General features: G+C 36.3%; 1 protein-coding gene across 2 annotated transcripts in view; it reads left to right on the top strand.

The window, feature by feature from the left end:
- HTT (huntingtin) overlaps positions 1-13,289 on the top strand; it is a 68,127-nt gene that overhangs the window by 9,680 nt on the left and 45,158 nt on the right. Inside the window, exons 5-16 of one of the 2 annotated variants that reach the window (XM_065735851.1) lie at positions 488-567; positions 1,050-1,188; positions 1,411-1,552; positions 2,635-2,813; positions 3,313-3,517; positions 4,371-4,418; positions 6,767-6,847; positions 7,234-7,598; positions 9,457-9,580; positions 9,858-9,976; positions 10,839-10,950; positions 12,279-12,419. In XM_065735851.1, coding sequence (XP_065591923.1) covers positions 488-567; positions 1,050-1,188; positions 1,411-1,552; positions 2,635-2,813; positions 3,313-3,517; positions 4,371-4,418; positions 6,767-6,847; positions 7,234-7,598; positions 9,457-9,580; positions 9,858-9,976; positions 10,839-10,950; positions 12,279-12,419 — 1,735 coding nt within the window. The remainder of the gene's footprint in view (positions 1-487; positions 568-1,049; positions 1,189-1,410; positions 1,553-2,634; positions 2,814-3,312; positions 3,518-4,370; positions 4,419-6,766; positions 6,848-7,233; positions 7,599-9,456; positions 9,581-9,857; positions 9,977-10,838; positions 10,951-12,278; positions 12,420-13,289) is intronic. The other variant, XM_065735852.1, reaches the window with a different exon arrangement.

The raw sequence follows: 13,289 nt of genomic DNA, 5'->3' as shown, positions 1-13,289 counted from the left end.
TACTAAATTCAGAATCCAAGCCATTATGAAATTATATAGATTACTACGTGGAAAATTTTTGAGATTCTCAAGAGCTGAAGGTTATTTACTTGTGTGTCTCCCCTGCTGTCAATTTTGTGCTACATTTGTATCTCTGCAAGTGTTCCAGTGATTTTAGATTCTCATATCATCAGTTTCTATGTTAGTTGATGACTATGTCTGTCGTATTTTAAGCTGATTTCAGCAGAATGGAAATCTCAGATGTTTCCTTCTCTTTTTTGGTTTTTATTTTTCATTTTGGGTTACTTGGAAAATGTGTAATACCAACTAGGAAAATGAAGACAGTCTTGAAGCTGCTGTTGCTTTCTTTGGGCTAGAGGAATTGTAGGGCCTTTGTAGACGCCTTTTGTTCTCATCTAAGTAAAATTGTATAATTAAGCAATTATAGACCTTTTTAGTAAGGATTGGTTTTGCTTGATGAAATGTAATGGTTGCATGTTCTGCCTAGAATGGTGCTTCCCGAAGTCTGCGTGCTGCACTCTGGAGATTTGCTGAGCTTGCTCATCTAGTTCGGCCTCAGAAATGCAGGTAAACTCATCCTTGCAAAGAATTTTTCAATATTTAACAAAATATAGACATTAACAAAGTGTTCTCAAATTTCAAAGATTCTTCTCCCCTCCCTGCATATTCTAATCCCTGTCACATTCTCTCTGAAGTGGCTTTATTTGATCAGGTGCTATTCAAGTAGAACTTTAATTCTGTGCTGTATGTGATTCTGTGGGAGAGGGAAGAAAACCTGTAAAGACAATGAGTTGTAAAAGTAATGTTAAGAAATACTTATTGCTGTCTGCAAATTATATTCAGAAGGCTTCGTTTTTCTTTTCTTATGTAGCTAATAAATGCACTTTGTATGATTTAGTAATATTAGTGATTGATGAGTATGAAGAGTCTGAATTAAGAAACAAAATAGAATGAAAAATAGAATTTAAAAGAAATAATTTTATGAATTGAAAACATTGAGATCGGTACAGTTGATCTTACCTCAGATTTTTCTCCTTTTTCATTCTTAGACCGTACTTAGTGAACCTTTTGCCCTGTTTAACACGAATAAGTAAGAGACCCGAAGAGTCTGTACAGGAAACGTTAGCTGCAGCAATACCAAAAATCATGGCAGCTTTTGGCAATTTTGCAAACGACAATGACATCAAGGTATCTTCACTGTAGTAGTGCTTCCTATTGCACCTCGAAGCACAGTTAACTGCTGTTATCAATCACATGTTACAGTAGGTAGTGTAATAACTGCATGTGTGAATTAAGGCAAATGTTGTCCTTGCATGATGTAATGCTTTTAGTGGTTGAAGAAGATAACTGCTGACTTAACTCCTCTCTTTTTTTTCTTTATTGTTAAAAAGTGACATGTCTTGTTTTTAGGTTTTATTGAAGGCTTTTATAGCTAATCTTAAGTCCAGTTCCCCTACTATCCGTCGAACAGCCGCAGGGTCAGCAGTAAGCATCTGTCAACATTCACGAAGAATGCAGTATTTTTATGCCTGGTTATTGAATGTGCTTTTAGGTAAGATTTGTGGGGAAAAATTCGATTTGCTTCAGATATAAGTAATGTGAAATTCTTGTCTGTGATGCTAAGTATGTGAGTGGTTTTCAGGCAATACTGAGACTATCAGTTATGCTACTAACACTTTCTTTGTATTGTGCTGTTAGACCTACACAGATACTAATGTTACTTATACCTCTCTCTGTCTGGAAATAGTAAGTCAGTAATGTAGGAAAGAAACAGCCCAAGTCAGAGAAGCAAGTAGCCTGCTGGAAAATGAGGAGGTCTGGGAACTGTTGTTGAAGAGCTTGCTCAAGAGTCTGTGAACACTTTTATTGTTTAGCATCCTGATTTTTAGTGCAGAAGGTCTGAGATTGTGGTACTGTTAATAAGGTTCTTTCATATATAGCCTATTGCAAATGGAGAGGTAAGGAAGACAGGCAGATGCATGAGGTGTTAGCCTTGTTGAACTGGTGAATGTGACTGACATGAAGTGGCTTTCCTCATTCTGTCTCGAAAATGGTGTGCTACTTCTCAGTACTCTGTTATTTTTGCAGACATTGTTCTTCTCTACCTCAAAGGTACTGTTTTATAATGTCCTGTCAATGGTACTGAATTCAGACAGTAGTATTAATGCAAATATAACATATATTTATCATTGTTTGTTTTGAACTTAACTGCTTTGATCAGTACTTGAGGCAAGAAGTACAAGTATAAATATTATTTATTAGGGCAATAGGCTGTGCTTTGGAGAGGGGGAGTTCTGATGAGCTTTAATTAAAAGGACAAGTGCAGGAAGTTGCTCAGTAAGAGTATCTGGGATGATTAAAAACAAAACAAGGTGTATTTTTATTGAACAAAAAGAGGTGGGAAACAAGGGAGATGAGACAGGGACTTCCAGCTGTTCTCTCTCATTGCCTAAATCATCGTGAGTAGCGTTTAATAATGCATATTTTCACGTGTTTCTATATTTAAAAAAAAGTCTTTGGTTGCTGGATGGTGGTGTGGTCTTTTTGTTTTAATGAAACTGTTATATGGACAAGCAAAAAATCATGTACCTAAGCTAGCCATTGTCAGTAAGTTTATTCTCTTCTTACCTCTAGGCTTGTTGATTCCTGTAGAAGATGATCACCCTACTCTTTTAATTCTGGGTGTTTTACTTACACTAAGGTATCTCATACCTTTACTTCAACAACAAGTAAAGGATACCAGCTTGAAAGGCAGTTTTGGTTTAACACGGAAAGAAGCAGAGATTTCACCTTCACCAGAGCAGCTTGTACAGGTAAAATATATGGAGGAATAACCCTCACCTGGAGAGAATTTGAAAGGGAGTGGGAAGGAAATCTTTAATATATTACCATGCAATCCTAGTTTGGCTTTGAACATTCTCAGCTCTTCATCTTGGTAACTGACTAGTTTTCCTGCTGACTGGAATTCCTGGTAAGTAATTTTGATAGCAAGAAATCCAAGAAAAATGCTTGTTAGGTGCTCCTAAAGAAGCTGATGGACTTCATTAACATTAAAACATCATTTGATGTGATTCTTCCTTCTCCAACAATAGTAAGTGAGTGTCTTAATGGATACTTCTAATGAGAATGCAGTCAACTGACTAGAATTAAATAATCTTTTCTTTGGGAAGGGGGTGATGAAGATTAAATATGACATCATTTTTTAAATGCATTTTGATGCATTTTTAATGAGATTTTATGTGGTATATGAGAGCAAAAATATAGTATGTTGTGTCTTTACAGAAACTTACTCCAATACTTTGTTGTTTTCAGGTTTATGAGTTGACTCTGCATTACACTCAGCATCAGGACCATAATGTTGTGACTGGAGCTTTAGAATTACTACAGCAGCTCTTTAGAACACCACCACCTGAACTTCTTCATGCCTTGACTGCTTCAGGGGGCATTGCACAGGTCAGTGTATCCAAAGATGAATCTGCCATCAGGAGCCGCAGTGGGAGCATAGTGGAGCTCATAGGTAAGCTGAATTTTCAGTAGTTTGAGTTAAATTGAGATGACAGTCTGTTTCCTTAATGTAATTTGAAAGTATGAAGTACAAAAGAAAAAGTGTAAAAGCATACATAGCATTTTTCCAGGTACAAGAAAAGATCCCTTGCCATCCCTCCCCCCCCATATGTGGGTGTGCATCTGAGTAATGAGAAACTCTGAATTAATTTTTTTTTGTTGGTGATTTTTTTTATTTACACAAAGCAAGTTTACAGTGGTGACTGATTTTTTTTACAACATTTACGTTCTTTTCATTAAGCACCTGACAATTGTGATTCATAGGAAGCTGATCTAACCAGAATTTATGTATTAACTATATATATTAACTAAGAGTTTTGTGCTGAATAAGAAAACTGGCATGAAACTAAAGCATGACCTTAGTTCATTTATAACTTTTAAGATCATCTGTTAATGTTCTTGTTTGTGAAGTGCATGTTCTTCAAATTGTCTTTTAATTGCTACTTACCTTATTTCAAAAGAATCAGTCTCTGACTGGATTTCTCTAAGGACTTCTTTGTTGGACTTTTCAGATCATTCTAGTATTGCTGCTCTTAGAAGGTAATTCATTAGCCAGGAGCAATCATAGCAGTGAAATTAAGAACATATTTTTTAAAAAGTAAACTTTGCTTAAATTGCACAGAAAATTAAAAAGCCTTTTGATGCTGCATGATGCAAAACAAAACAAAAAAATCTTCACAAGTAGCAAGTTTGCTGTTTTTTTTCCTGGCTTATATATTTCACTTCCCATCTGTGGCTGTTAGAATTCCTTCATGACTGCAGCAACTCTGTCTTTGCCCTGATATGTTACTTTCTGTAATTTGCAGCTGGAGGGGGTTCTTCATGCAGCCCTGTCCTTGCAAGAAAGCATAAAGGTGATTATTTCCAAAATCAAATCTTTAATTGCATTCTTCTCTGATTTTTCTTCCCCGCCATTTCATTGTCTTGCTGAACTCTGGTCTTCATTCACAAATGCCTTCCTGTTATCAGCTGAACTTAATCACTGTTAATCTTGAAAGAATTCTGACATAGTTTCTGATGGTTACATCCAAGACATTCTAAAATTATTCAGAGCTCATTCTTATTTTTTCTGTAGTGCACTAGCAATATTATAGTGATAGATATTGATGAAATTTAAATTTTTTAAGAGCGTATTTGAAAGTGCTGAACTGGGCATTCTTCCTTTTCTCAGTAATACTTAACCTTTAATGTAACTGACAAAGCAGTTAACCTTTCGGTTTTGGGAGGCATATTTTTTCTTGTTTCACTAATGCATGTGTATGTTTGCACGCTTTGATATGATCCTTTTCGGTTAATTTTTCTGACCTGTCATCAATAACTGGGAATACTCATCACGTGTCTTACTGTGTATGTTTTCATTTCTTTAGTAAGCAACGCATTTAGCAGGATTTAAAAAAAATCTTACTCTGAAATATTCTCTTCATAGTTTGTTCAGAAAAGTACTTCAAGTCTGGTTATTATGTACTTTGATTATGAAGTCATATCAGTAATGGAATCACCGTAGGTACAGCTCGCAACAGAGCTTATCCCCTGGTCATTCTTGAAGTGGTTTTGCATTTTAATGACAGTAGTAGAGTTTCGTTGCTAGCCATGAGTGAAACATCTCCAGCTGTAATATTCTTTCATATGTATAAATTGAAGCTGTTCTACAGAAATCCATAACCCTTATCTCAGAACTCATCTATGCCATGTGTTTTCAGTTATACTGCTTCAGAACAACTTTAATTTTGAGCAGCTGGCCTATGCTGGTTTGTTTGTTTGAACTTCAGAAAAGTATTTGCAAAGAAGGCTGAAAACTCATTTTTAAAATGAAAGAGTATGTTCTGTATCTTAACTGGTTTTTATTTATTTATCTCAGAGGAACACTGTGCTATGGCTCGTTCTGTAAACAGATGTAAACATACAAAATGTAACGTGCCCAATAAGTGTTTTTCAGTGTCCTTCATCTTCTTTCACTCACTTTTAAAGGTGATCAGCTGTGGAAAGCAGAAGAAAACTCTGGTTTGTTTCAGTGAAATGGATGCGAATGTGGGATAGAATAGAGAACAATCCGTCTCTCATGCTTTGAGTTGGGAATTCTTAGCACTGTTTTACCCATTCTTGTGGGAATGTGCAGTTCTCAATAAATTGCTGCATTATTTTGCACAGGACATAGACAGGAGTCTCATGTTACCTTTGTGGAGTAAGACAGAGTTGTGCAGTTGTGATAGTGAAATGAATACAAAAGTCTGTTAATGCTTTCTTCCACTGAATTTAAATGAAATATAAAACAGTTTACCTAAAGTTGTCAAACCATTGATAACTTGCATGGTAAATCTTGGACTGCTGGGGAAGTTTATTCTAAAGTGCAAAATAGACCTATCTCTAACCAGTTTTCATGAATACCACTCAGCAAATAGCTTGCAAGATGCAGAAAGATGGCATCAATTGTTCCCTCTTTTCAGTAGAGTTGTATCTGTTTTACTCCCTGGCAGTGAGCATCTGCAGGTATCTTTCTCTCTCCACTGTCTCTATTTTAAATAGGCATTAAACTGTGAGTAAAGGACTGTATTAGGCTATAAGTGGTTCTCATTCTTCCTTTGGCAAAAGCCACTGGATCTGAATGGATCTTGTCCATGGTTCATCACGCTTTCGTGCTTATGTTGTTTTGTGCTTCAAGTCTGTGCTGCTCTTCCCCTAAGCATTTTCCATTCTTTTATCATTGGAATTTCAGGCCCTAGCCTGAGAGTAGCCTTTGACTGATGATTTTAATAGCCTTAAGTAGAGAGGCTGTTTTATTATTTTATTTGTGGTGCCTATTGTCCCTCTGAGTTGAGGGCAGACATCCAGATGCCTTAGTAATGTGACATACTTGGAGAAATTAGTGGAATTTTAAGCACAATCCACAAAAAATAAACTAGTATAAATAAAGGTACAAGTGGTTTCCTGAGTAGGTAGGCCATTCAGTAGAATTAATTAGCTGTGTTTCTTCATTGCTGTTTCTTTCCTTACTAGATAGTGAGGGACTTACTTGATCTTTGCTTTCTTCATTCCTTTCTCTTTTCTGTTTGTTCCCTGTCATAGCTTTGAAAAAAAAATATTTGCGATAAACTTTTAAGAAATAAATTTTTCATCTAAATAGCTTCAACTGTTTATCATTTCGTAACCATTTCAAGTTGACTGAAACTTTGGAAAACTGCAGACCTCTTCTGTCACTTGTCAGGTAAAATTCTTCTGGGTGAAGAAGAAGGTTTGGAAGATGATCCTGAAACCCGATCAGATGTCAGCGCTGCATCGTTTGCAGGTAGTTGACAGTCCTTGTAGTGATGACATCAACCCATGTTACTGTATGTTATAAAACATTTCTTTTATTGTAGGTACGTAAAATAATAGAAGTCTGTTATGGTAACTACTAAGTGGATTGGCACTCAGAGGATGTGATAACCTTAAATGCTCATTGGTATGAAACATATACTTATATAATGAAGTTGACTGCCTATTCTTTTTAAAGCATCACTGAGCTGCTGGTATAGATAGTAGAATAAAGGTGAAGAAGAGGGTGCCTTACAGGTGGTTGCTTCTCAGATTGTCATTATGAATTTTCCTTAGCCTAGTTTAATATAGGACGTAGTATTTAACAATGTCCATATAAAGAGTAAAAGGTTTGACTCAGAAATATCTGTTTTGCAGCTTCTGTGAAAGGCGAGATAACCAGTGAACTAGCTTCTTCATCGGGTGTATCAACAGCTGGGTCACTAGGGAGTTCAGCTGCTGATCCTACCGGACACGATATCATTACTGAACAGCCACGTTCTCAACATACGTTGCAGTCAGACTCTGTAGACCTGTCAAGCTGTGATTTGACGAGTACAGCTACTGAAGGGGAAGATGATGATGTGCTTAGTCGAAGCTCTAGCCAGATCAGTGCTGTCCCGTCAGATCCCACTATGGACTTGAATGATGGTACACAGGCTTCCTCACCAATTAGCGATAGTTCTCAGACTACTACTGAAGGTCCAGACTCTGCTGTAACCCCTTCGGACAGTTCTGAAATTGTAAGTGTGCAACGGGCAGAGGGGGGATCCCCTTCTACTGAGGGTCCTGACATATCTCAGAGCTCTTCCATGGAGGGCCCAGACTTGGATTCCTCTACTTACTCGTCTTCTACTTTTCCATCTTCAACTAATAACAATGGAAAGGTCAGCAGCTCACACCCCTATTGGAGAGCTTGACCTCCTTTTAACACTTTCAATTCATCAGTAATGAAAAATTACAAAGCTGTCAGCATTCTGTTCAGTATGTACGTCATATGAAGGCAAGCATCAACAGTTTTCCACTCGTTGGAAGAACGTGAATATTAGAGGCTCAATATAAATATGTTCTCCTAACATAGTAACTGTCAGTTTATATAGATACATAATTGTTTTGGTGGAGAAGGACTAAAGGAAGTGTTAAAGGGTGAACAGTATTTGGAATGCTAGAAGAATATTTTTGGAATCTAATGCTTCACATTGTCTTCTGCTTGTGCTTTTTCACTTGACAACATAATGTATTTTTATTCCTTTTATTCTGCCTTACTAATTTCTCCTGTTCTGGACATATGTTGCATGATTTACTAATGCAGCAGTTAAATAATAAACATATGAAGTATGCATACAATATAGTTATGGTAAGAAATCGATCTCTATGTTAGGCAAGTGTATTATGAGGCTGTGAATAAAATAGCAAAAATACAATTATTTTGAACCAGAACAGAAAATGCATGAGGGTGAAAACATGAAATTTTGTCAGAGTTGTGGGTTTTTGTTTTTTTACCCCTCAAGTTTCCAAACTTTTGACTTAGCTTTACTGGTAGTATCTTTGGAAGAGTAATAGTCTAATACCTACAAAAAATATTAAGTTTACAATTTGGACAAGCAAATACTCCTGCAAATGTGAGGATACAAGACCCGAAAGAGTGATGGTAGTTGCACTCTCTGAATAAAATTTGGGAAGTACAGAGGTCAAAGTGAGCAGTCATCTATTGGCAAGTTAGATTTGTTGATTAGTTGACAGCTTGTCCATCTTGCAAATCCTTGCCACTGTTGCATATGTCAAATTGAGCACTATTTAATAACTGTAATGACAAATGTATATATACATATTTTTTTCCCTTACTGACAGCCTTAAGTGGCATCCCCTTCCCCTACGTGTGGGCTTTTTAATTAATGATTTCCATGTGCTTTATAAGGTCAGGAAGTAAACAAAGAAGTATATTGTATTTTTTTAACTTTATTTTTACTCTTTTATGTTTCTAAATATTTTGTCTTTTAAGGGTACTTTTTCCAAATACCTACTGTCTATAAACTGCATTGGTATAAAGGATTAAAATCCCTTCCAAATGTGTCAGTTTTAGCACTCTGACCTAGAGTGAGGGAATTAAAATTCAAACTCACTTTTTTTTTTTGTTTAGTTTTCTCTACATATTGTATTCTCAGTTTGATTTTTGTGCATTCAAGACAAGTGATGTTATGTGAGGGTTTGACAGGAAGGGACAAGTTTGAATTGTGATAGTGAAGCTGTGAAGCTGTTAGTTGTGGTTTGCAACTAGTGAGTTAGAGGGACAACTGTGTTTAGAATATGGAGGCAGATAGGGTTTTGGAAGAGGTAACTCCCTTACATGTTTAGCATTCTCAATGCTAATATGAGTTCATGACTGGAAGTTCATTTCAGATGAAATGATCCTTTTGTGGCTCAAATGTTGGAGGAGGGAGGGGAGCTGCTGTTGGAGGAGGGCCTGCACGCAACTGTACGCTGATGTATCAGGCGCACGTTTGCTTTCAGATTATTTCTAGATTACTAACACTGCATGTTTAAACCTTATTACCGTGTGTTAAGCTAAGTTATTATAAACACTGTCTTCATACTTTGTAGGTTTTGGAGGGTGCTGAAGGACAGTATTCTGGAATGCAAATTGGGCAGCTGCAGGATGAGGAAGATGAAGCTGCAAATATTCTGCAGGATGATTCATCAGAGTCTTTCAGGAGTTCTTCTGTTGGTACGTTGATAAATAAAGGGTGAAAAAAGAAGAATAAAACTAGTGATACCTTTAGGGTAGATGATATAAGTCAATGTGCTGTTTTAGAAGACTGAACACTCACTGAAATGACTGTGAAAAATGAGCAACAAGATCAAAATGAACTTTAAATGCTTCTAATGAATAACTTGTTTTGATCATTGCTAATTCATTTTTCGTGTTTTATGATTAAGTTCAATCCAAGTGCTTTTAATTTGCATCTAAAATGATATTTAATGAATTGCCTTTTATTCTAAAGCTCTTCAGCAGCCTCACTTGTTGAAAACCATGAGCCATAGTAGGCAGCCTTCTGATAGCAGTGTTGACAGATTTCCATCAAAAGAAGATGCAGTGGAACCTACTGATCATGAAAATAAGGTGAGAAAATGCTCTTGCTTAAAATATAAAACAACTCAGTTAAAAAAAAGTATGTTTGATTGTGTATGATGAGCAAGGGTAGCTTGTATATATAGTGTACTTCATTATATCAAAGTAAAAAAAACCATTAAACAATAAATTTGAGTTGTCTTTTCATTTCACATTAAATGTTACAAGTGTTGATCTTGAATGTGATCATGAGCAAAACCGTAATAGAGCTTATGAGAATAGAAACCTCTTTTGTCTATACATTAAAAGACTACACCAATTACCTGAAATATTTTTCTGTTTGTTGGTAGCTGGGTTCATAACTGATCTCGTCAGAAGTTACTTATGCTTTACTGTAGCCTCTCTTTCAGCAGAGATGCTCATGCAGTTGTAACTGTTGGTTATTTCATCTTGTGTTTTTTGACGTCAGTGTTACATCTTGTTTTGAGCTGAGATAAAAGGATTTAATTTTGTGGCAGACAGAGCTTGGATTAACTTGGGCTACTGTGTAAGTGTGAAACTGCAGAAAGTTGTCAGTGTTCTTCTGAAACAACTTAAGAATGAATTGCTTCTCATACAGTTTCCAAAGATCACTTATTGGTGACAAAAAGTAGTTTATCAAACTCCTCCAGGTACAAGCGAGACTGGGTAATTTCTGTAGTTCAAATTAAACCATGTTAAACTCTGATGCTTGAGGCAAGCTTCTTGAAAAGATTAAGTTTAAAGAGCTTTTTTTGGAATGTGTATTAAATGTACTTCGTACCTTTGAAGCTTTGGGAATGTGCAGTGCTTCCAAATCATGTTGTGCTTCATGTTTTATTTAAATCAAAAATTAATTTTTTTCTCTGTAAATCTTGTAATTTGTCTTCAATAGCCCTCCAGGGTAAAAGGAGATATAGGTCACTATACTGATGGAAATTCTGCTCCTTTAGTACACTGCGTTAGACTTCTGTCAGCCTCTTTTCTACTAACTGGGGAGAAAGGAGGTAAGTTTCTCTTCAGATACATGCCAGTCCTGATTTAAGTGCTCACACTGGACTACAGGGAAACCTAGGAACACTTAACATTTATGCAATTTTTATAATGAGTTCCATTTTGAACCAGTTGACACATGAAGTGTTGCTGTAATTTTCTTGTCAAATACTGAATTACATCTGCCATTTGTAAACTTGTCAGATAAACCTAAGAAGCTATTGCATCTTTATACCTTTTTGTGAGGCCATCAGTTTGCAGGTTGTATGGAGCTGACAAAACACCCTACTAATCAATACGTATTTTCAGTTGGGAGTTGAGTGCACAGTTTTTCTTCTCAAAAACTATAAATACCTAAGTAAAAGCTAAAGAAATAATTTTCTCAGTCACAGTCCATTCTACAGAAACTCCTAAGATTTAGAAGACCATAGAAGAAAGTCTAGAGGATGGTTTAGAAGACCATAGTTCAATATTTTTCCAATTGTTTGTATAGCCTAATTTGTGATATGTAAATCATGTTAGGTAATCTCTTTTTTATTTTTTTTTACATTTTACCTGTTAGCTCTGTTTTCATTCAGGGGGATTTTTTAAATTTTTTTTTAAATATACTCCAAGTTAGTAGTATGATTGTCCCTGCTTATGCTTGGGAAATGCAGCTCCAGAAATTAAGTTATTATGCTATAAGAAAGAAGAGAATTGGGCTTATGTTTTCAGAGACCTAGCTGGAACACCAGTTTCAACTTTTTTCTCACTTCTAACGTTCTGAGGCCTTTGTGTAAGCTACTGAGGCCTGTTTTCTTTTTTCTGAATGTGTGACAGTGAAAAGTACAACCTTTTTGACAGTAAGCAGCTGTTATAAGAGGCTTGTGTGGATCTCTCCTGAAAATGTCAATAGGTATTTTTCTGGAAAGCCTGTATGATAGATACACTTGTTTTATTTTTTTTTTTCCACTGGGAAGTCTGTCACAGGTACACGTGTAGGTGTCATTGTGGCTGAAGTGAGCATTTCAGGTCTGTTTGTTCTTTTTCTAAGCTTGTTAATTGCTCTGCTAATGTACTGTTCCTGGAAAGGCAGTGTAGCAGCAGCATTCCTAGCACTGAAGGAAGTGAGCTGGAACTGGGGTATTATTGTCATTATTTATTATATGGTATTCTTTCCTCCCCCTTCCAAAAAAAAAGCCACAAAAATTACCTGCTGCCACTGGTAAACTGAAAGTACTTGCTTTGGGCTCACAGCTTTTTTTGTTCAGACTATAAGCTATTTATATTATAAAGAGTTACTAATTAATTAAAAAAAAAACAATTTAGGAAGCTTTTCAGTATTTTATTTTCCTTTTACTAGCTTTAGTTCCAGATAGAGATGTGAGAGTCAGTGTAAAAGCCTTGGCAGTAAGTTGTGTTGGAGCAGCTGTTGCCCTTCATCCCGAGTCTTTCTTCAGCAAACTGTATAAAATACCCCTCGAAGCAATGGGAGAAGACTATGGTATGTTGTAGTTCTGATCTTTTTTAATAATGTGTTTGGGTTTTCAAATAAGTGAAGCAGCATCTGTACCGAAAACTGTCTGTTCTCATGACTGTTGCAGAGCAACTGGAAATAATGTTAATGAAAATAGCATGCAGTTACCACATCAGTGCCCAATGTGAGATTATTATTAGTTCTTTTCATGGGAGTGGAAGAACTTTACTGCTTCAGACAAGTAAAAATTGTTTTAGCACAACTGGTACATGAAAGTTGTTTGCTTCTCACATGCTTGCTTCTAATTTATTTCAGGCTAATTTATAGATGATTTCTATATCATTCAATTAATTTTTGTGAGTAATAAAATGCAAACTTAAAAATGAAACAGTATAATCAGTGCAGACTTGGAGAATTCAACTGTTTTGATGTTGATAGTGGTAAACAGGATTGCCAACCAAAAGATTTTCTTAGATTCTTTAGAGCATTTTGGTTTTGATACAGCATCAGATTTAGATTAGATATTTGGAGGAATTTATTACTCACGGGGTGATGAAGCACTGATACAGGATGCCCAGAGAAGTTGTGGATGCCCCATCCTTGGAGGTGTTTAAGGCCAGGTTGGACAGGTGGGCCCTGGGTGGCCAGATGTGGTGGGTGGCAATCCTATTTGGCATAATATATGGTAATCCTATCCATGGTAGGGATCTGGAACTGGATGGGCTTTAAGGTCTCACCCAACCCAAGCCACTCTGTTATGATTCTCTGATATGATATATAGTTGTTGGTATGAATGCTGTGATTGATATGCGTAGTACATTGAAGAGATCTGTGTAAGGTAGACCTAAGAAAGGCATGGGTGAAAATATGCTGGTGTTGATCCATATGGTCAGTACC

This window comes from Cyrtonyx montezumae, unplaced genomic scaffold (assembly GCF_038088225.1).
Source record: "Cyrtonyx montezumae isolate F1298 unplaced genomic scaffold, pur_monq_1.0 scaffold_2, whole genome shotgun sequence".
Lineage (NCBI taxonomy): Eukaryota > Metazoa > Chordata > Aves > Galliformes > Odontophoridae > Cyrtonyx > Cyrtonyx montezumae.
Note: the sequence above shows the minus strand (reverse complement) of the source record. Positions and strands in the feature narration are given on the sequence as shown.